The following is a 25,102-nucleotide window of genomic DNA, read 5'->3' as shown; positions in this document are numbered from 1 at the left end:
ATGCCTCCCTGCAACTGCCCAGCTAAACTGCTACACTGGTCTTGCTTGGACCTTCCTGAGCTCTGTCGAATGAGTCCTGATCCCAAAGAGGTGCCCCCAGGTGCTGGACCCATCTCCATGCCTATCTGTGAGCCCCTCTCAAAACTGATGCAGTGCAAAGCAGCTCAACACAGGACATCGTATTGCTGCCCCGCACCTCATGGTGGCCTCCTCAGAACTGTTGCAGAGAGACAAAATTCAACACAGGACCTCACATTGCAGCCCCCTGTTGGTCCTGATCAGTGATGTAATCAGGACCGACGCAACGCAATATAACTAAATACAGAATTTGGCATCACATAACTGTGCAGCTACTGATCGAAACCTATGCCAAGCAGCACAAAACCTTGCATCAAAGGCAAGTGCAACTCCCAGCGGGGCTCACCAGGTCCCTGTAAACATCTTTCGCTTCATCGTGGTCCGTCTGGACTTCTGGCTTTGTCCTGGTTCGCTGTGACTAGATACCAGAGTTGTTGCTTTGTGGTTTTGGCTCTATTTTTACTAAACACTTCAAACATCTAATATTTCCAGATGTACTGTTTTCTGGTACATTTTATTTATTAAAACTCATTCTATTTTTCTGAGTTTGTTTAGGATTTTGTTTTGTTGTGTTTTCACTTTATTATTGTTTTTGTGCTGCATAAATACTTTACACGCTGCCTCTGAATTAAGTCTGACAGCTTTGTGCAAAGCTACCAGAGGCCTCAGCACAGGTTAACTGAATAACTTTTAGTGGTTCACCCTGACAATGAATTGTTTTCAGATGTTTTAGTTTGATTTCATCAAGTGAACTGAACTAGAATATATAGTTTCAGAAGCCACTAATCTGGTGCAGAAAAAGAAGTGTTCTGATAACATGAAACCTTTTGGTAATCCTATATCTGGCATTGGTACATTCCCATTGCCTTGTGTGTAAAAGCGAGTACATAGCTTAGAAGTGTAATCAGTTTTAACCAGTCTTGCAAAGGTTATCATTAGCCAACTCTGAAGGTAAACATAAAGGAGTATGAGCATTTGTGAAGCATGAGACAGTGCTATAAAGGGACTCTCAAGTTGTCTTGGCCCATGGTGTAATGGAGTGGCATTCCAATAAATTGGAAACATTCAAACATTTGGGACCTTTAGACCTATAAGTTAGTGCCTGCATCTAAGTCAGTTTTAGCACTAAGGGCCACAGGTTGCGAAATCACAGGGATTATGACCACAGAAGTGCTTATCATTAAGTACAAAACCTTTAATAATTTGGGACATTCATAAAAATACTTTTGCACTTGTTTGCAAATTGCAAACAGGAGAGGACATGAAAGGGGTTTCCTGCCTTCCTCTTTCCAATTATAGTTTTCAACTGTAACTTCTATTGCAAACCACTGATGAGCTAATGACCCTCGAGTTGCAGTGGTAACTAATTTGCAATAAGGAAGGGATCCACTGACAACCCCGTTGCCTTTGAGAATCAAATTGACAGCCTTAGGGAAAAGAAGTTATCCAAAACGGAAAACAATTTTTGAAGCAGTCCTTTAACAAACCCAATCTGCTTTAAATAAATGTTTTCGGTTTTGGAACTCAGTCACATGGTGTGCTGTCCTTGCAGGCCACCATCCATGTGATTACAGTCAATCACAAAAAGTCACAAGTTGGCACCTATCAAATGGATATTAATTAGGAAGGTCATTCTGCAACTCACTGTGATTTAGGGCCACATGTACTCACATTTGGAATTGCGATTTCCTAATTGCGATTCCATGCAAATCGCAATTCCAAATGTAAGAAACTCAATTGAGTTTCTTTTGCAATTCCCGGTGGGTTTCAAATAGACCTCCCTCAATAGTATTAATGAGGTAGGTCGCAATTTGCAACCCACTGGAAATCCCAAAAATCACAGGGATGGCGGCCTGCTGGGGTCAGCAGACCACCATGTCTGTGATTGCTTTCAAATAAAGCAATCTACTTTTTTTAAACACAGCCTGTTTTCCCTAAAGGAAAACGAAATGCATTTAAAAACAAAAAAATGAAATGTTTCAGTTTCATTTTTTAAGAGCAGGCAGTGGTCCCTAGGACCACTGCCTGCTCTTAAAAAAATGTTTTGCATGCATTCACAAAGGGGAAGGGGTCCTATGGTGACCCCATCCCTTTTGCGAATGGGTTAACACCAATTTTAAATTGGTGCTAATTACGATTGTTTTGCGGCGGCATTGGCGGTCACAAAATAATCATACATACCATTCAGATTCAATATTAGGAGGGGATGCTCTGAACGTGTCCCTTCCAAATACAAAATCGCAAAACCCAAATTGCAATTCGGTAACAAGCTACTGAATCACAATTTGGGCTTTGTACATCCCAAACAGCATTTTTCTAGTTGCAAACGGGCCGGTTCTGTGAATCAGCCCATTTGCAACTACAAAAATACTTTGTACATGTGGTCCTTAGGATTTTATAAACCAACTGAGCAATACATAGGTGGCTTTGCAAAATACTTCTTCAGGCCCAATAAGCATGTGCAGAATGTATGGCTATTTTTTGCAAGTGAAATAATACTACATAAGGACCCTAACATTAATAAGAACATAGATGCCAATTGTGTTCACTTCTTCTCTGCAGTTCTCCCTGGTAATAAGTACCTGGTAACATCTGCATAAGGCATAATAACACAAAATTTAAACTGTATAGAAAAGAGACTGGTAAATAGTGAAGTTCCTCTGCTATTTCCATGACTACTGGATGAACTGTGCATGCAGTCTGCTGTTTAGTCAGGCATCTAGGGGCATATTTACAAGCCCTATGGTCCAGGTCAGCGAAGCAAGTGACCTTGCTGCACTGCTCTGCACCACAAGGAAAGGGCAGAAATGCATTGTATTTACAAGATATGGTGCATTTCTATTCTTTCCCCCTGAGCTGGTGGCAAATTGCTGTCTAGCACCAACATAGGGACCATTGCACCATGGTGCAAGGGTGTCTGTGTCGTCAGCAGGATTGTTTTTGAGCAGGAAGGAACACCTTCCCGCCCAAAAACAATCCAGAGAGGTGTTTAGCTCTTTATATGTGTGCTGCAGAATGCGCCACACTGGGAAAGAGGAAAAAAAGGAGAAATAGAGATATTTCTCCTCGTTGGACTTTCCCTGGGGAGGCATAGAGTTTGTTTGACGCATTCCCTGGTTCACAGATTACGTCAAAACCCAATGGTGTTACGTGGGAACACCCACAGCAACATCCATAGTACGCTTGCCTGACGCAGTGTAAGGCATTACAGCAACTTGCACTGCGTTGCCTTACACCTTACAAAGTGGCTTTGCATGGCCTCGTAGATATGGATCTGCACTATGCACCACTGGTGCATACAAAAAGTGATGCACCAGTGGCGTACAGGGCTTGTAAATATACCCCCAAGTGCATAATGATGTTTCTTTTCTATCTGCTAGGCAACTGGCCAAACAGTACAATATTTCTACTATTTAGTGAACGGTTGGGTACATAATGACATATGTTTGCTATTTGCCAGGCTGCCATTCAAATAATAAATAGTTTATGTGCTGTAATTAGCTGCCTCGCAAATAATTACATGTCATTGCTATTTGCATGGTTGCTGGCCAAACTGTACAGAATGTCTGCTGTTTTGCCATCAGCCGGGTAATGAGTGAAGTTTCTTTGCTTGATTGCTGGCCAAATATTACATACCTTCTGGCAATTAGTCAGTGGGGAGGTAAATAGTGAAGTTTCATTGTTATCACATGGCTGCCGGCAAAATAGTGCAGAATCTCCACTATTTGGCCAGTCGCAGTGTACATAGTGAAGTTTGTTTTCTATTTGCATGGCCGCCGGAGAAACAGTGCAAACTCTCAATTATTTAGGCAGTGACCGTGTAAACTGTGACATTTCTCTTCCATTTTTAAAGTCGTCTGCGAGCAGTAAATAATGTATTCTTTTTATTTAGGCTTCCAAGTATATAACAGAGAAAATTCATTATTTACCAAGCGCAATACCCTACCCTGCAAGAAAGGCAAATTATGTAACAATCTGTAAAAATATCAATTAAAATGAAATGGCAACGGGTGAGAAAGTGCATTGGGGCAAGAGAAGAACTAGCCCCTTTTTAAAAAAATGCTTTTGCTACTTAGCACCTTTCTTATGACTATAATGAAGCTGCTACAGTTTCCCAATTACTTAAATGTAAAGGTCGTTTTCGTTTTCTAAATATGTTGATAAAACATATATGACATTTAAAATCCGTTAAGAAGATGATAGGTAGTTAAAAAGAAAAACATAGGAAAGTGTTCCCGTCTTAATAACATTAACTTTATTGACTTTCTTGACCCTTAGGCCCATCTTCTTCATTTAAATTGATTTTTCTGAGGTTGCCTTTTTGAACTAGTTACCCTTGCACAAAATGATAATGATGTTGTCCTTTTCATGAGAGACTTCATTTGCCGTCACACGAAGCAAACGAGTGACAGATCATTTCTCCTCTGACTAATGGCAGTTATAAATGAACCATGCCATATTCCTTCATCCTCGCATCCTTAATTGTTTTTACATTCACATATTTCTCAAACATCCACCTTTTGTGCAAGTTATTTTTTTCATTCTTCGGCCCCCTCAAAAGGCAAAGTGTGAAAGAAGTATCTTAAAGTGCAGAATACACTTTTTGACTCCAAAGTGATGTAAAAAAACTTACTGCAAATGTGCACCATATTAATAAACCTAAACAAATGGGAACCACTATATACTCGAGCACAATACTTGAGCTACAGGGGCACCGGGAAGAGTGCGTACACCTTAGGGCCAGATGTACCATTCATTTTTGTGATCGCAAACGGCTAACCAGGCCGTTTGCAATCGCAAATATGCATTTTGGTATGTATGAATTCCAATTTACAATTCGGTAACTTATTACCGAATTGCAAATTGGAAATGCGACTACATACCAATTTGGTATTAGGAAGGGGTCAAGGGTGTCCCTTCCTAATACCAAATCGCAGCAGTATGTAGGAATGTTTTGTGACCGCAATACAGTCTCAAAACATTCGCATTTTACCACCTACTGCAAGTAGATGGTAACCCATTCGCAAAAGGGAGGGGCTCCCAAAGGGAACCCTTCCCCTTTGTGAATGCATGCGAAAACGTTTTTTAAGAGCAGGCAGTGGTCCCAGGGACCACTGCCTACTCTTAAAAAATGAAAAGAAAACTTTTCATTTTTCTTTATCAAACACATCGTGTTTTCCTTTAAGGAAAACAGGCTGCATTTTTTTTTTAAAAGGATTGCTTTATTTAAAAGCAATCACAGACATGGTGGTCTGCTGAGCCCAGCAGGCCACCATCCTTGTGATTATAACCATTCAGAATGGGTCGCAAATTGCAACCTACCGCATGAATATTAGTGAGGTAAGTCGAATTGCAAGCCATTGGGAATCGCTAAATGAAACCCCTGGAGTTTCATACATTCAAATAGCGATTACGTAATTGCGATTCGTAGATAGTCATGATTAGGAAATCACTATTTGGAAAAATTATACATCTAGCCCTAAGTTTCCATGGCTAAATTATTGAAGGTTTATGTCTCACAGGGCCAGATGTATGTCCTTTTCATTTTGCGAGTTTCTGATTACGACTTTTTGCGAGTCACAATTAGAGACTCGCAAAATGAAATACACAAATGTGTCTCAGACACATTTAGTAATTCCCAATGGGGTCACAAAGACCTTCCTCATCAATATTCATGAGGTAGGTCGCAATTTTTCCCCTTTGGGAATGGCCGCACTCACAGTTATGGTGGCCTTCTGGGGTCAGCAGACCACCATGTCTGTGACTGCTTTTAATTTATTTTTTAAATGCAGCTCGTTTTACTGAAAGGAAAACAGGATGCATTTCAAAGAAGAAAAAAAGAAAAAATGTTTTCTTTTAATTTTTTCAGAGTAGGCAGTGGTCCATGGGACCACTACCTGCTCTGAAAAAAATATTTACGCTTCCATTCACAAAGGGGAAAGGGTCCCTAGGGACCCCTTATCATTGGCAAATGGGTTACCACCAACTTGGAGCTGGTGGTAACTGTGAATGGTTTGCAAATGCATTCACATTTGCAACACATTCCTATATGCCAGGGCGATTTGGTATTAGGAAGGAACGCCGTGAACACACCTCTTTAAAAACACGGAATCACAAAGTCAAAATGTGATTCAGTAAACAAGTTGCTGAGTCGCATTTTGCTTTGGTTCATAGAAAAAAACATTTTTATGATCGCAAACGGCCCATCGGGACCAGAAAAATTATTCGTACATCTGGCCCAACACTTCGTTACTTTCCATTTGTGAGGATCATGTATTTTTCAGACTCACCACAGTTGGGGGCATTAGTGCCATTCATTCGGCTCCTGATTGTAGATTTTATGAGGTTTCACTTATGGATGGTAGTGGAAAAAGCTAGAACAGTTTGACCACACTGATAGGTATCTTCGGTGTGCTTTTAACTGAATTCGAACTGAGCAGTTAGAGCCTGGTCGTAGTGCAAACCAAAAACAATCCTAGCAGAAATGTTCAAATCGGTTCCGTTCCATTACTTTCCACCAACTTCCATGCCTCGCTTCACTCATTCATTCTCATTCATTCCCGTCTCTCCAACCTCTGATACTCGACCACCCTCAGAGCCTGCTGCTATTAACTCTAGGGAGTTGGAGAATGTGACCAGGGTGCCATTAGCTGCCCAAGTGCCTTCTTAAACCCCTCTCAATCATTCAATCTCTCAGGAAAATGAACTATGGGATAAACGGCCAGTCCGATCCTGGGTGAAGGCAAAAGCAGTTGCCCTGCATGTGCATGCCTGTGCCACTCGCAGCCCTCACTCCACAGACACGGCGTGGGACGGCTTACCCACCAGGCTGCCTTTCCACACACACACTCAATGCTCGAGACCATGTAAGGGTTTGGAGCATCACGCTCATCCAACTATCACAGGAGAAGCTGCTGCTTTTATTCCACTTCAGACGTACCTGACGTGAAGAGGAGAGTGAAGTCAGGAGTTCCCAGAATGAAGAAGCACAGTTGAGAACCATGCAGCAGCAGCAAGAAGCTGCTGTGCAGCAGTGATGCAACTAAGTTGTTGACATTGGTTAGGGAGATGCAGTTGTTGCTGTGAGTTCTCCTACTCACGTAAGATTAAAGGCCGAAGGGCTAGGCAGGAAAGGTAGAGAACAGGTAGATAAAAGGCACTACAGGACAAAACTATTACGGAGTGAAAGGGGTCAAGAAAGAGGGATGTAGGGTGAATTCAAGTTGTCCATCTGGAAAGTGCAGCAATAGGCAGAACTGCAAGTAAGTGGTAACCTATCCAGATTGACTCCCAGGTACCCTTTCATTACCAAAACATTCCATCTGGCTCCTGCTACCCTACACTGCATTATTGATTTCAGGAAGAAGACAAAGGAAAGATAAACATATGCTGCCTCCACACCCAGGTCATCCATTACAATCGATGCTCTATTCGGTTTGTAAGAATGCTCGCAGCAAAAGGTATAAAGAGGTCTAATACCGCTGGAATGTCACCCACAAGTACAACACGTAGGATTTAAAGTCCTTGCCAAATGAACATAACAAAAGAAAAAAACATACAGTACAGTGCCTTAAGCAAGAAAGCCAACAATCATAGACATCATGAGTCCTACTTCGTCCCCAGGCAGGTAAGCCCTATGAAATTCTCATTAGTAATACATTGCACTGCCCTTGATGCTGAAGCTGTATGTAGAGGAATTTTAAACAAGAAAAACGTAGATAATTAAAAACGTGTACATCTAAGTGACAAACGCTGGAAAGGCATATTTATGTGACAATTCACAAATATAATTTGTGCATTAGTTTTTAAATCAAGGTCATACTCGTAAATGACTAAAGCTGATTTAAATATTTACAATGAAGCCTCTGAAGCTAAAACACAAGGGTAGAAGATTATTGCAAAGGCAAAGGGAGAAGGAAACAAAGTACAACTTTGATTTCACTCATTAGAACTAAGGAATTATCAAATGAAACTAGAACTGAGATTACTATGCAAATAATTGTATGTACATTTTTACAGTAACTTCCTTCAGTGATCACAGAAAGAAATTAAGCAGGTTGTGCGCGAAGCATTCGCACATTATATTTGCATTAATGGAGCAGGCAATCGTTTACTAGCCATAAGCACAGACAGATGTAACATGTACGTGCATATCTTACAATTTATACTTTTTGCAGCTTTAAAAGCCGGTGCCACCTTAATCGGTTACGTTTTTCTCAAGAGAATGTGAAACGTCATGATGTCAGGAGGTTCCGATGTGCAAACTGAACTGCACACATTGTTTAAGTAAAATGAGCTTACCTCACTAAAATGATCACTATTTGACAGCTAAATGAGTACTGGAAAGGAAATGAAAATATCAAGGATTACCTCTATTTAAATGCAATATGACACTTCTGAAGGTAAAAATAATGAAGGCACACATTCGTGAAGCACTACCATGATTTTAGTTTATGTTTCCAATAACTAGTTTCTCCTCATTGCTACGAAATTATTTTTAGAATAGGTATGACATTCATTATGAAACGTTTCTAAAGCGTTGACACGGGCATCTTGTAACTCCTCATTGTAAAAGCACAACAGGGTTCTCTCATTTCTTGCGTATGAAGGAAAGCAACATTTTTGTTGGCATCACGGATTTAGTTGCACGGTCTCTCGGGGACCTTGGGCAGCATCAGCAATGAGGTGCAAGGTACTCGTCTACCATGGTTGGCACTGCCTTGCGGAGTCTTGGGCTTAAACCTGCTGACAGAGTTAAGCAGGAAAACAAAGTGATGGTAAAAGTCGGATTCATTCTCTTTTGTTAGAGAACCACAAGAGTGAGTGTTACAAACTACATCCACCTCTTTGTGTGCTTTATGGACCCTTTGAGAGGCCCCTCTTACAGGATGGGGGCATGGTATAAGCGTGAAGACAGACAACATGTCTACTGTTGTACTGCAAGTGATGTTCTGGGCACACCCTAGTTTTACAAAAGGGTCATGTACTTCCATCAGAGATGACGCAGTCTGTGAGTACACCCCTTTATGGGAATTCACTTACAGGCTCGATGGAACCCACTTTTATCTCTCTTTTAAAGGAGGCCCAGGAGGTTGGGGCACACTAACTCTCCACTACCTCTGTGACCAGTGGAATAGGTTTATTTTGCCATTCACTTAACCTTGTATCATGGGACATACGTTATATATGTATGTGTTTAAACCTTTTCACTAATGAGATACTGACATAACTAGCCTGTATGATTTATGTATGCCTAAACTAAATGTGTTTAAAGCATATCTTTGCACATTGAGTTTTCATGGAGATGTGCATTTACTCTAAAACACTCACAAATGTATTCTTCTCTTTCTTTTCTATCTTTTTTGTTTTGCTCTGACCTGTACCCTGGTCATAAGTGTGTATTTGTATTTGTAGCATTTCTAAAATGCATTAGAGTGGCAGGCGCATCAAAGCACTGTTGAGAAGAGAAAAACACAGCCAGGTGACGTTACCATAATCCGGAAACAAACAGACCCTCCAATTTGGCCCCCAACAGTTCCTAAGAGACAAACAAGCATGTTTTCAATTGTTTATGAAACAATAGATGTCCTCTCAGGCTACAGCTGTGTTCCAGAAGGGCGTTCCACAGCCTTATTGCAGCTACCAAAAAGGCCCCGTCCCCCCACCTGGCTTTCTTGCACCGTGGAACAACCACTTTGAATTGTCCAGCTGATCTCAACAGTCTCCTAGTTGTATACCACTGCACTGCTGTCTAATGGTAGCCCCAGCCCATGGAATGAAGAGCTCTATGCATCAGGCAGAGAGCCCTAAAGGCCACACGCTTTTTTATTGGCAACCGATGCAGGTGACACAGCCCTTCTGTTATCGAAGCGCGTTTGGGTAAACCCAGGACTAAGCGTGCTGCCGTATTCTGGATGACTTGAAGATTGTTTAGGGAGAGCTGGTTGATATTTAAATACAGGGCATTGCAGTAGTCCACGGGAGATGAAGAGTTGAAGTGAGAGCTAGGAACACTGGTACCGTAAGCTCTTTTGGAATCACAGGCAGAATTTTCTTTAAAGTACCAATCATCCAGATTTCATGACACAAATGTATTATTGAAACAGAAGAATGAATGGAGAATGTGGTAGGTTACAACTTTTTTTTACCCATTTGACCTACATAAAATATAATGTGTATTGAAATGTTAGTTTAATCTTTAAACATTTATTCTTTATGAATAGTTTTTTTTTTCAATAGAAGTGTATGAGAACAGGAGTGATCTCACAGAGTAATGTGCTGTCCTTACCTTGACTTATTTGATCTTATAGAGAGAAGTGATGCCAAAATGAACCAAAATGACAATCATGATCCATTTTGTAGTAAAATATATCATAAGTTTTGGACATTCTTTGTTAGGTCTGCTATATTGATGGAAGCTGCCCTGTTCCCATAAAGACATATTTTTCTATTGGTCCAGACTTCAAGCGGTCATCATGAGATGCTATAAAATGCAGCATTTTATTGATATAAGTTATTGTTTAATGTATGTTCTCAGATTAGACAGATAGAAGCTCGTCTTCCAAGACTGCCTGAGAGTCCCTTTTGCAGACTTCCTTGAGATACTTCGACTCAGATACTTTCTGACTCAGGCTACTTTTGAATTCATGCTGTTCTGAGACTTTACTGCGTTTCTTAACCTCTCTTTATAGAAAGTTCTGTTACAGCTTTTTGCTTTCACCTTTCAAACCTAGAACTCTTCATGGGTTCTGCTAATGCTTTTCTCCACTCAAATCAGCTTAGAATAGAGATACAATTTACAGAACTCACTTGCTGCTTCATTCCGTAATTTATTGAAAATATATTGATATGCTAATATAGAATTCAGTTACTAAAAGATTTAAATAAAACTTGAAAAATGTAATCAAACTCTCATTATTGACTCTTACAAATGCCCTAATGTTTTAAATGATATATTGTTGATTTGCAGTTCCTTGTTAATCATACTTACCCATAGGACCTTCCCTCTTGGGCTCGGTGCAGTGTGGGGACTTCATTCCTCTTTGAATTGAAATCAATAACTAATGATTAAAGTTCCCAATAGGCTCTTGGGCTGATTAGTAAAAAGCCCTCTGATATGTATGCATGTATGTGGTATTGGCATAGTGCATCTTTTCAAAAGCCGGCTGACAGTTGTAAAATGTCAAAGACAAGAATAACATCAGCAAGTGATAGCAGAGGAAACTGGCTTGTGGATGGTTCATACATTGTGATGTAGTGTTCTATAATGAAGTGAATCTTCAAATCTTTCCTATGTTGGAGCAGACTTGGGACACCCTTGATAGATATGGGGATGTTGTTGCAGATCCAGGGTGCATTGATGGAAAAGGCCTGCTTCTTTGTTTTCACTTTTTCACACTTCTTAGTCTCCCATCTGATGGTGTTCTGGCTGTGAGCAATCAAAGAGGATAATCTGCTCTGCAAGGTAAGTAGGAAGATGGTTGTGATGGCTTGTGAATGGAACAACTGTTTTTTAAGATGGTGAACGTCAGCAAGAAGAACCAAAGAAGTTTCTTTTGGATCGGGTGATGCTATGTCTTCAGGTCTTGATGTGCTACAGCTTACAGGGTGCCCTTTAAAATGTGTATATTAGAAAATGCCCCTTTTGTGTGATCACTTACATATATGTGGTGAATTTCATTGATGGCCTTTGAGTCTTCAAAATGGGACACTGTTGTCTTGTGTCCAATGTATGTGTTCTGACAATGTCATTCCTGATTGGCATATTTCACTGTTCTATAAGTCAATAGTATACAGTGTGAAAACTATGCCCATGACATGGAAAGTAAAATGTTACTTGTGGATTACAGCACCACTACAGTATTGTGTCAAGGAAATCATAGTTCCATGTTTACCATTGTACACCTTCGAAGGTACCCTTTTAACATTGGCACAACCTTACTTTTCAATATATAAATTTGTCACAATTACGTAGGCCTTTTAGCCCCTAAATTAGGATTTATGGTATTTAAACATGGGACAAGAAGAAATGTAATATCTCCATGCCCTGCACAGACAATCCCCCCAAACAATTTCTACTGTGGAAATCCCCGGCTATCCTATAAAAAAACTAAAGTAGAGAATCAGATATTAAGTTTCTATCTCACAGTTGGAGCCAGCTAGAAATGAATTAAACTACTCTTTTTATTACTTATGAAAAACTCATTTTGATGGTGAAGTTGTACTTTGAGTAAATATTTATGAAATATAATATTTAGAAAGTTATCTTTTTCCTGCCTGATGCTCCTTGAGGCTTAATTACATTACTTCTTCAGTAGCTGTCCAGCAAGTGATTGAGGTGTAAAAACCATTTCTAGAGCTGGGACAATGGTGTGGGAAGAAATGTTTTTTCCACCTGGCTGGAAGATCATTTAGTGTGGGCCCAGGAACTTAATTAACTTCAAAGGGGTCTGCACTGTCAGAAGTAATTGTTAGGTAACACCTACAAAAGACCAACATTTGCCCTCCTAGTAAGGCTGGCACCATTTCAATGACCACACCTCAGGACAAGCATACAGACTCTGCACGAGAGGAGCAGGGTTTCCCCTTCCTGCAATTTGATAATAAGATGCATTGTGTGATTATTTGCAGTCAGCAAACAGCAACTACTGCAAATATTGGTAGAGTTGCCCCTGGAAACATTTGCCTCATTGGTAGGGAGGAGTCAGGAATCAGGAATCACCCCACCTACTAGCTGGTGCCAAGCATAAAAGTAGCACCTGAGGCATCATCCCTGAAACTCTCACTGGACTAGTGGAAGAACAGAAGAAGGACTGCAACTGGTGAGGAGACCAGAAAGGTAGTATATGGTCCCATTTGTACCCAGGAAAAAGAGGTGGACTCAAATGATTAAATTGCTGACATCCTGTAGGGATACAGCTGCTAGAGGCTTTAGGTTTGAAGTTTTCATGCTGACTAGTAGCACCTGGACTTGGAGGGGAAACTGCTTGTGGCCTTTGCTGGAGTGAGTCTTCACCCCAAGTGCTGTTCTTAAGGGCTTGGAGCATTTGGCTGTGTCTAGCTGGACATCTCCTAACTTCTCTCCAAAACTGGGATGAAAAAATGTGTTGCAATTCCAGAACTCTGGAGGACTGGGACAAATTACCAATGTGGGTTGGCCCAATATGCAAATTCGCTGGGCTCAGGAACAGGTTTCTCATACTTGGAGCTTCTCCACTGATGAAATTCAGAGAGACGATTTCTGGTCTCCTGAAACTCATTGTCAGGTATAGCCTGCTCCTGTGTCCTGCTGGAGGATTCTGAGCTTCAAAAAGAGACTAAGGGCCTGATTTAGATCTTGGCAGAAGGGAATACTCCATCACAAACTTGACGGATATCCTATCTGCCTTATTACGATCCCATTACGTTCTATGGAGATCATAATACGGCAGATGGGATACCTGTCACATTTGTGACTGAGTATTCCATCTGCTAAGATCAAAATCAGGCCCTAAGTCTGAACACAGAAATCTTGACTGGGTGAAAGTGCAAAAAGTATTGAGCCAACATGGGGACTTTTCCAGGCATCAAGTTTGAATTTTTCCTACTCTGAGTTTGGCCCCCCGCTAAGCCGGTGGCTTCAGGGGACTTCATCCAATGGCTATCCTGCCTCTTGAAATTCTTCTCAGAATCGTCTTGCAATCTTGCTTTGGTGGCTAATTTGGAGTTTGCAATTCAGGGACTGGATTCAGAGGTAAAATCTCTGATCAGGGGAAAATCCTACTTTGTGTATCAACCCACGCTCCATCAAGGTTAGTCTGAATTCATTCCACGGTTTCGGTCAACCATGACCCTTTGTGCTTCACTGTTTCTTAGTGCTTTTCCACTTAAATCTTTAAACGTTTTTATCACTGGGCCCAATTTTTTGATTTTTAACATTTTGCTATCATTTTGCTTGTTCAATTGTCTCTATTTTTACAGACTGGCTTGGGAGTATTATACTATTGTGTCTTAGACATCTTAGTGATTTTGGCACTTCTAAAGGCTTTGCACATTGTCTTTAAGCTACGCCTGTGCATTCTCTACGGCTCCTTCTGTAATGTCAAAGGGACTCAGGAACTAGAAAAAAACAGGCACAAAGGTCTGTTGCACTGCATTCCAAACACTAAGTGATTTTGGATGTTGTAGTCTTCCTTTTTTCACCTGTACTGGTAAATGTCAATTTGGCCCTTTGTGACTGGTGCAGTTATTACCACTACCAACAGTATTGAATAGCAGAGCATCTAATCTTTTGGTAAGTTGGCAATTAATGTTTTTTTTTTTTTAAAAGATGTTTTTTATTGAGTCAAGTACAAGAACATTAACTTAACATTGCCAGGACAGAGATATGCAGTTGTGGGTATATATGCATAAGGAATATTGTACTTATAAATGCATATTAAACATGTACATGAATTAGGCATATACAGCAATATAGTATCAAAGACTCCAAGTTTGAATAAAGAAAGAAGAAAGAGAGAGGGAGAGGGAGAAGAGCTGTAGGGATAGAAAAGGGAATCAAGTGATAGCATGTGGAGAGAGAGGTAATAGACATTAGTTACAGCGAATGTAAGATGAAATAAGTATATATAAGAAGAAAAACAGGAAATATATTGACATTTTTTAAAAAGGAGGAGAAAAATCAATTTCCTTTGCAGTGCGTGAGAGATAGTTACTTAATGGTAACCATAGCTGATGACGTTTGAAGAAAGTTCCTGTTGAATCAAGCTTGCAGCTGTCAAGTCTATGATGAAAACATACAGAATTCCACCACTGTCTGAGAGTAATGTTCTCCGAAGATTTCCAGTTAGAAGTAATAAGAGAGATTGCAATAGAAAGCAAAAGGTCCACCAATTTTCCAAGAGGCCTGAATGAACTCCAGATATTATATATGCCACCCAAAAACAGTAATTCATATGACATTGGTAAGGAGATCTGAGCTATTGCTGAAATGCGAGACCATATTGAGGACCAAAAAGTAGATAGGGATGGACAGGAAAAAAACATGTGAAAGTCAGTACCCTGCTGAGTGTGGCAGTGCCAACAATTGTCATTTTGTGCAAGTTTGAGTTTGTAAAGGCGTACAGAAGTGTAGAAAAGTCTATTATAAAAAAAATATAGGGTCTGTGTGAGGCTTGCAGTGCATGTATCTTATAACATATTCTATCCCATAAAGAAGTTGGCCAAACAACACCAAGATCTGATTCCCACAATATCTCAATAGGTGATTTGAGTCTAGGTAAAAGAGACGTTCTTAAAAGTTTATAAATTCCAGCTGCCCTAGGATAATTAGACGTTACAATCGGGTGTGGAGATGATGCAAGAGAAGAATGATTATGATGTATACGTTTATTGAGGGCCTCTTGGACTAGAGTAGAAAGAATTATATATTGGGATTTCATGCGAATAGGGAGATTATAAATTGCTGAGAGAGTAGTAAAAGGGATGATAGAGTCTTTATGATATAATTGGGAAATGAGAAGAATACCTTTAGTCATCCAAGCCTTCCAACACAAGGTTTTACCCTGTTTCCTAAGCAAACTATTGTGCCAAATAGGACTGTTAAAGAATTGATTAATGGGGGTAAGATGCAAAATAAAAAAAGGTTTCAGTAAGTTGACTGAATGGGAGATAGTACTGGGCAACCAGAATTTTGGGGGGTTAGACATAAATATAATGTGTTTATGGGAAAAGGGAGAAATAAATGTTTCTTCCAAAGAGAACCATAGCTTTTTAGGGGCATCATTGAGTGTAAATAAGTAGGGATGTATTTGCTTAATGCCAAAAGATTTGTGATAAGTTATAAAGTCAGGGAAATTAACTCCACCTTGTACTTTAGGAAGTTTTAATTTTGTGAGAGAGATTCGGTATTGTTTACCGTTCCACAGGAACTTGGTTAGAATTTTATCAATTGAACTAAAAAATAGCTTAGATATCTTAATAGGAAGCATCATAAGGAAGAAGTTAATGATAGGGAAAAGCATAATCTTAATGGTGTCCAAGCGGCCCCACCAAGTGAGATATAACGGAGACCATTTCTGTGTGAGATCTACAAGCTTTGCATATAAGATTTCTAAATGAGTCCCTAATGTATCCTTGAGAATAGTGCAGTACCATACCCCAGGCATTTAATTTTAGAAGAATTCCAAGATAATCCTGCATCAAGGAATACAGAGCCAGTGCAATGAGCGTTAAGTGGTAAGACCACTGTTTTGTCTATATTAAGTTTATAGCCAGATACATCAGAATATAAGTTGACCTCATGCAGGAATGCAGGAAGAGAAGTGTCAGGGTGAGACATGAACAAAAGAATATCATCAGCATATGCCATAAATTTGATGTGTGCATTATTAATTTGAAACCCCGTAAATTGTTCAGATGTTTTTAATTGGTATAGAAAAGGTTCGAGAGCCAAAATAAATAGTAAAGGAGATAATGAGCATCCCTGACGAGTACCCCTTTAAAGAGGGAAAAAAGGAGATCGGATACCGTTTGTTATAACCGAGGAACATGGTAAGGAATAAAGAATGGATATAAAATGTCGGAATTTAGTACCTAGTCCATGCCATTCCTATGCTTTCGACAAGAAACCCCAGTAGACCCTATCAAAGGCCTTTTCTGCATCCAAGGATAAAGCTGGCAGATGATTCTTAAGTTTAGATGCCTTGTTAATAATATTTAAAAAAGTACGGGAATTATCTGCTACATTTCTCTTAGGGATAAAACCAGATTAATGAGAATCAATAAGGTCAGGTATATATGGGAGTAAACGGAGAACTAAAACTTTGGCATAGAGGTTACAATTAGTATTACTTAAAGATATGGGTCTATAATGTTTACAGTCAGTCGCATCCCGATCTTTTTTGGGAATAAGACAAATCATGGCCTCCGTAAATGAGCCAGATGCAGGCAATTAATGTTAACCTCCATTGGCATAGACTGAAAGAGCATGGGATTTTAAAACGCTGCTTCTCCTCCACATCATTAAGGCGCTATAGCAGAGTGCAGTGGGCTAGCTTGTGCTTCTACTGTTGTGTCAAGTATTTAAGACGTGCCCTCACAAGCAGTCAATCTAATGAAGAAAAAAGATGCATGATTAGTGATCCCAATCCATTCATCCAAATTCACTTCCAGAGAAATTATTTGTGTACACACAGTTTATTATTTAAAAAAAATGTAACTGTTGAGCAATATGTTTTCTATTCACGCACTTGTTTAGATTATACAATTTTGATACCTACCAGAAACTTAGGCAAGATGCTTCCGTTGTCGGTGCCAATGGCAAACTATATAGGCGAACTCTCTTTCCGCTTCCCAGTCCAATAGGTGTTGATATATAATACCCTGGGTGAAGAGGTGTTTTAAAAAAATCTAATCAATAACTTTTAGCAACTCTCATTTTAATTGTTAGCGAAAAGTGTATGAATAAATTAATTAAAAAACTTTGCATTTATTTTCCCGTGCACCTTGGTTATAATAGCCACAGATAAGAATTAGTGCTCTGGTTCTTACGATCAGTACTAATGGCATAAGTGAGTGATCATTTGTCAAATACAACATGACACTGTCCGTGTTCTTTTCTTAATGAGTAGCCCATAAAATGTTTTAAAAAATACTCAAAAGCCTTGATCACAAGTGCGTTGGTGCTTTCCAACCCCTGCATAGACCTCTGCCTGTGCAGGTGTCAGAGTTAAGTGTATTTAACACATTCAATAATTATTGGTACATTAAATATCTCACAGTCCCTTTAATGTTAGCAGATCAACCCTGCTGGAATGTAACATAAGCACATGTACATTATTTACCTACCATGCCGATTTTGGCGCAGCCAGAATCGAAATCCGCATGTTATTCTAGAAACTGTTGATAGTTGCTATTTATCACACCCAATAAATAACGAACTGCAGAGAGTAGTTATCTATCCTGTGAGATGAAAAATCACTTGGATTCTGACAAACTTGTAATCACTGGAAAAGTACTTTATTATAATCTCTACAACACACTGTAAACACTAGATATAATATATATTTTTGACTTTAAAAGAGAATTTGTGTGTCACAGCTTGCCTCGTTAACATGTAAAATGGTAATTTGCAGCATATTGTGGTGTGGATTAAAAACACTTTCTGCTGGGGGCGTGGCTAATGCTTTGTGGTGAGGCCCTCGGAACAGTGATGCAGAGACGGCTTCCCGTTCATATCTTGGCTGTCACTAGCTCATTCTTTATTTATTATAGTGATGTTACTCTGCTGACTGATGAAGGTTTGTTTCTCACACCTCCTCATCCTCCTTTTTCAGCTCCTTGATATATTGTAGTACCAAAATATTATGAGCTCCTGTTTTTTTGCGGCACACTGAATTATATTCTGCACCTCACATGTCTTATATTATTCTCAGTTAATGGGCAGACTAAAGACTTTAAAGGAACATTCTAAGCTCTCTACTGGCAAGCTCCTTAATCATAGTACGGCACTCTCCTCATACTACAACATGGAAGACCCTTCTTTGCACAAGAGTCTCCCTTTCTCACCTTCCTTCGGCTGATCTCACCAATTCTTCGCAACCTGATTCTGTCAAATCGACAACTAAAAGACTAAAAGGACCCACCTTCTTTCACAAAATCTATCCCCAGCGTCTTATTCGAGCACTTACTGGAGGGAATTGTAGTCCTGCGTCATTTATGAAATAAATAAATGCAAGATTACACTTCTAAAATTCCTAGAAGAGTTATTTTGTACTTCCTGTGATACATCGACTTACAGAAGGTCCTCAATGCTGCTAGGCAACTCAAACACATTTCCTGGTCAGGTCATAATATCTTCTTCTCCCAGGTTTATGCTAAAACCACTCTGTATAGAAGACACATATTTCTGAGTATGAGACCTGCTCTACAGTCTTTTGGAGCATGCTTTGGGCTTATCCATGACTGCCTTTTTAAAGTCATCTACTAAAAAAAGTCAATGCTTTTTGAGGATCCTTCTCATCTCCAAACTTTCCTTGCTACATGCAGAGCAGAAACTATGGACATTTCTGCATCAGTTATTTCATCTGACTGTGCCTTAATTTCTATACTTTATGTTTGAAACAAATAGAATAAATAGAATGTTTTGATGCCTTCTCTTTTTAGATGTACAGTGGTGCAGCTCAAGGTTTTCATGTCTTTTCTTTAGAACATAATATTGTTAGGTGCTATTACTGTTAACTGCGTCAACTTATCTCCTTACTCTTTTTTCTTACAGGTGTTGTAGTCCTCTTATGCGTGGCCGAGTCTACCATTTCATGTTACTCTCCCTTCTGTGCGCCTCGTTATCCCTCTGGAGTTCAGACATGCCGTCTTTTCTCATGTGCTCTCCCCGCAACCCTCATCAACATATCCATAGGTATGTTTCCCTTTTTTTTACTCATGTCATCCTCTTCCCATCTCATTTTTTTGTTACACTTTATTTTCTCTACTTTCCTTCTTTTCCTCTGCCTTACCCCTTTCTGTCTTTTACTCTACTTTCATTTTTTTACCCCTCTGGTATCACCACCTCTCTTCAACGTTACTGTTTTTCTTATTGATTAGCTGGTTCCTCTCTGTCTTTCATCACAAAATGTCTGATTGTGTGTGTCATCTTATTTCTTTCCAATGGTTTTGCAAAAGCATTTTGGAACATCAAAGGTTTAAATTCTTCAATGAAAAACGTGAAAGAGTTTTGACTCACCCTGCACAACTTAATGTTCATATTGCTTTCTTACAGGAAACTAATCTCACAGAAATTGAATCTATGACATTATGTAAAGGGTGGGTGGGTGAAGTATTTTGGCAATGGCAAAAAGCATGGTGTCATTATTATTTGTCATAACTGTTTACAAATTTAACAGGTTTCTCAAGAAATGGATGAAGAGGGAAGGTGGTTATCACTTAAAATGTATACTGAGAAGTTTCCAATTGTACTTTTTAAGATATATAGTCCTAGTGCTCGGGATTGTCAGTTCTCGTCCACTATTTCCCAGAAACCTATCGAATATCCCAATCATAATTTTGTTTTAGCAGGTGATTGCAATCATTTTGTTGATCCTTTTATTGACAGACATTCCTCGTCCATTATAATACCAATAAATCAAAAAGCATTTGTCCATGCTATTCAGCAGCCTTACCTCACAGATGCTTGGCATTTATGCAACCCCACACTCAGAAAGTTTACATATTTCAACCAAGCCCATCATATTCAATCTCAGATTGACTAAATTTTCATATCTCACTCTCTTACTCAATCCTTACACGCAGCTGACATTGACGCTATTTTAATATCTGTACAGCTTGATCTTCTTCCTAAATAACTCTCCCCCAAACAATGGTGCTTTAACAATTCTTTATTACTGGACACTACCTTTACCTTTTCCTTTACTTCCTTCTTTCATGACTACTTTCTACATAAGAAAACAGAAGACATTCCCTTTCACACAATATGGGATACTTTTAAGGCTTCAGCTCAAGACGTTACCATTAAATATAACTCTAGGAAAAGGAAAACTTCTCATATACAGTCCAAATTGTTGATGAAATAAATCATCTTGAGCATACGCACTAAATCTCTTGCACACAGCACTCATTACAGCAACTCTTTAAACACAAAACGCCACTTCAATAAGCTACCCACTAAAAATGCATTCTCTTATCTCCTTAAATCCAGTGCCAAATATTATGGAGGCCAAAGTAAATCTGAGAAATTACTGGCAAATTATCTTAAAATCAAACGTAACAAACTACTTATCCACAATACTGACACATCAATCATATGGATTTAGACATTTTCAATCACTTCAAAACTTTCTATATTTGCTTATACTCACAAGAAAAGATTCCTTCAGATTCAGACATCCTGCAATAACTATTCTCTGTGCAAAAAACAAATTGTTTTTAAATAGATTTCTCTTCTTTGGAAACCAATATTACATAATCAGACCTCCATCATGTACTTCTCTCCTTAAAAAAGATAAAACTCCTGGGCGGGGTGGATTTACAGCTGAGTTTTACTTATTCTTTTCCTAATTCCTTCTTCCAAAATTGTATACCCTTAAGCAATCATTCACCAATACCCCTAGCTCCTTTGGCTCTTTCCTTGACACACTTATATGTTTCATTCCAAAAGCGGGACAAGATCTACGTTATTGTAGGAACTATATACCTATTTTCCTTGTTAACTAAGATCATAAAATCTTCTCCAAAGCCTTATCTTGTAGATTGGAGTCCTTTCTTCCTGATCTTCTGCAAAAGGAGAAATCATAATTTGTCAGAGTTTGATACCTATCGGATAACACTTGTTTGTTCTTCGATATCATTTCCAAGTCTGCAAGCTTACCTGCTCCTACAGGCTCTATTATCGTTGATGCCCAAAAAGCTTTTGATCAAGTCAATTGACAATGTCTTTTTCACACCCTTTCCTGGTTTGGTTTTGGCCCCAAACTTATATCTTTAATTTCCCTTATCTACACTTCTCCTCATGCTGTCATATGTGCTAATGGGTTGACCTCCTCACACTGCACCCTAAGTAAGGGAGTTCAACAAGATTGTCCCCTCTCCCTGTTTCTGTTTAACTTAGCACTAGAACCTTTCTTGTCTAGGCTCAGACAAAACATAAATATACATGGATTCACACAGAATCCTCAACAAGTTAAATTAGGTGGATACGCTGGCAATATTTTCTCATTCATCTCAAAACCACTTATCTCCCTCCCTGCTTTTTCCTCAGAAGTCTCCTACAATTATTTTGTAACTGGATATAAATTAAATCACGACACAAGCAAAATCCCATCCTTGAAAACATTCACTTTCAAACAAGATTTTGACTCATTTAACCTGAAAACGCAATCTAAACAACTTAAATATTTAGGCCTTTAATTTACCTCATCCCCCACTACCTTTATCTCTATCAATATTGCAACTCCAAGATTACCTCATTCACCAGAAGATGGCATCCTCTACACTTAGCTTGGTGGGGTATTTTACATACTATCAAAATTATGTCAGTTCCTATTATTCTTTCCACATTATCTAACATTCATTTAAATATTCCTCTCAAATATTACATAAAAATGTATTCCATCTTAACTTATTTTCTTTGGCATGATAAAAAGCCTTGTATGTTTCTACTTAAACTAAAATGTCCCAAAGCTGAAGAAGAAGTACTTTTTCCTCATTTTTCTAAATACCATAAAGCATTTTTATTAAAACAATCAGTACACTGGATAACATGTTTGTTATTGTACACTCCATTATGGGTTGACTTAGAACGTGGATTTATATACCCATTCTCCTTCCACAAATACTTATCTTTCATGAGGAAACCTCAAAAGTTTTTTAATCCAACCTTTTGTAATACTTGTAAAGTATTAGTCACCATTATTTCTCATTCTCAACTGGACCTTCTCTCTTTTTCAGAATCTACCATTTGGCATAATAAATACATACGAGGGAAGAATAGACATATTTACTGGCAAAACTGGAAATCAAGAGGCTTAATCTGGGTCAACCAATTGTTTAATCAGGAATCTCTTATTTCTTTTTTACAAGCACAAGCTCTCATTTGACTTCCACACACTTTCCGTACCAAGTTTCTCACCTTACAAAATGCCATCTCTCAAGCGCATGCTCACTTTTATTCTTCTCTCAATACTAATTCCACATCTCCCAACACCCTTGCTACCAGTCTACACGTAAACCCAAAAGCATTCACCATATACTCCCACTTATAATGTATCTCTAGTGATCGACCTATAGCCAACACTGAACTAGCATGGGAATCTGATCTATCCACTATTTTTCCAATTCCACTTGGAAACATATCTGGATCAAAACTAGAAAATCCCCCCTGAGCAGCAAACACAACTCAAACACTTTTCTACATACATAATAGACTTTTTCTGACACCTGCTGTCCTACATAAAATTAATCCAGACAACCCAGAAACCAGTTGGACATGTTCTTCTCCACAGGCTGACTTGAAACACCTGTTATTCACCTGCCCTTCATTTTATACTTTTTGGTCACAAATTTGGGATCAAATACATTGTTTATTTCAGTCTAATATACCTTTTTCTACTATTAATGTATTTTTGGGCAGTGTATTTGATGCATGGACAAATGCTTCATTTGACATGAAAATATTGAATCTGTTACTAGCAATTGCCTTTCAGCAAATTACATGTCATTGGAAAGACTCTACTCAATATCATCTAAAGCATACTGGTATGCTGTATGCTACAACCACTGATTACATACTGCTTATACGCATCCCTTATCACTATCACTTGTTTTAAAGCGGAAATAAATGTGGACGCCCATTACCCAGTTCCTTGATAATTCTGCAAAGCTGTTGTTTTCCCCTTTCCCTAAGGCTCAGAAAGTTCTCCAACCCCTCTGACTTATTCTCTAAGTTATATCTTATGTATTTTATACTGTTCTTGATATTTACCTTACTAATTCATCCTAACTAATGATCAGGCATTTACATATATGACTCATGTACCTATTTCCCATTCTTTTTTCCCTCTTCACCTCTCCCATTTCACCTAGTATTCTGTTAATCTCATGTATTCATTATTCTGTATTTTTGCTTTGTATTATATTATTCTCAATAAACATATCCTTTAAAACTTTAAAAAAAGACCTTGTACTAAAAGGAGAAAAGAAGAAAGTATCCATTCTCTTCATAATTGGAGGATTGAAGCAACAAGGCTTCATAAAGGCTTTGAGATCATGTCAAAATTAGTGATATCACTGACATTCATTAAGCTCAGGTTTATATCTATGGTAAGAGCTAGCTGCTTTATTTTAATATGTTGTGCATGGGATTAATGACTAGTCTACTGCATGTTGCACGATAAAATGAAAAATACTTTAAATTGTGCAATATGTTCCTAACAACAACGTACTATATAATAATTATTGATAATTACAAATACCATCACAATTGATAAATTCGAGCCCTATTCATTAGATTCATATTGATTCATGTAGGTTGGCCGAAGGTCAAAATAAGTATGTTTATGTAATTCGGGTAATGGCCACGTCATATACAAATACAATCGAAATATTCCTGTTTCCCTGGTCTGGAGTACACATTTTATAAACATTCTCTAAAATGCAGCTTGATGAAAATCAGCACTGTTTATGCTTTAAAGCAACCTTTTCTGTTATTTGGATCATTGAAACTAAAGTCAAAGAAAGGAAGAGAAAATATTTATTCACGCACTGTTCTGCATTAGAGGAACAATTGTAAAAGGGACTGAAAACGAAATACAAATTTGATTGAATTTTGCGATGTGGCAAATTGGAATAGTTTTTCTTGATGCAAGCTTTGATGGGTGTATTATTCTCAATAATTGAATTGCTTGATCAGCTAGCTTTATTTTATTCATGAAATGAGCATTCTAGAACATTGTGAATAAATGCGTTCATTGTTGACCAAGGCACTTCTTAACAATTTGTATTTTTGGTATCTGAGATAGTTAACAATACTTGATATGTACTGAATAGGCACTTCAGATATAATGACCCTGTTTAGAAAAGTATTCTTTGAAAAATAATTCCACATAAAGTTAACATTACTCTCTGAAAATCTACACATGATTCAACAAACCATAAATGTGTGATAAATCATAATTAACTAAAGAATGTCTAAGTTAAGTATTTAGGCAAGTGTCGAGTAACCTAATTATTGCTTAAGTATCATGGGGAGCTGGAAGTGGTGTAACTGTGAAAAAGTGGAACGTGACAAGCTAGGAAAGACATCACGACGCAAAGTTTATTTTTTGCTGCCTGATAATAAGCTTCACTATTCCTTAACAAAAACCAATACTAATTATAGAAATTTTGTTATAGAGACTTGTCACCCTTTAAATGGCTTTGGAATGTGTTTTTTCCTATAATTCTGGTACAATGTGAAATATTTTTTGCCACATCACTCTTCTAATTCTAACAACATTTATCGCGTTTCTGACAGTACCGCTGTATAAATGTGTTA

General features: G+C 38.5%; 1 protein-coding gene across 1 annotated transcript in view; it reads right to left on the bottom strand.

Moving 5' to 3' along the window:
* TMPRSS15 (transmembrane serine protease 15) overlaps positions 1-25,102 on the bottom strand; it is a 1,384,111-nt gene that overhangs the window by 705,402 nt on the left and 653,607 nt on the right. Inside the window, exon 12 of the mRNA XM_069204099.1 lies at positions 17,337-17,439. Coding sequence (XP_069060200.1) covers positions 17,337-17,439 — 103 coding nt within the window. The remainder of the gene's footprint in view (positions 1-17,336; positions 17,440-25,102) is intronic.

This window comes from Pleurodeles waltl, chromosome 8 (assembly GCF_031143425.1).
Source record: "Pleurodeles waltl isolate 20211129_DDA chromosome 8, aPleWal1.hap1.20221129, whole genome shotgun sequence".
Lineage (NCBI taxonomy): Eukaryota > Metazoa > Chordata > Amphibia > Caudata > Salamandridae > Pleurodeles > Pleurodeles waltl.
Note: the sequence above shows the minus strand (reverse complement) of the source record. Positions and strands in the feature narration are given on the sequence as shown.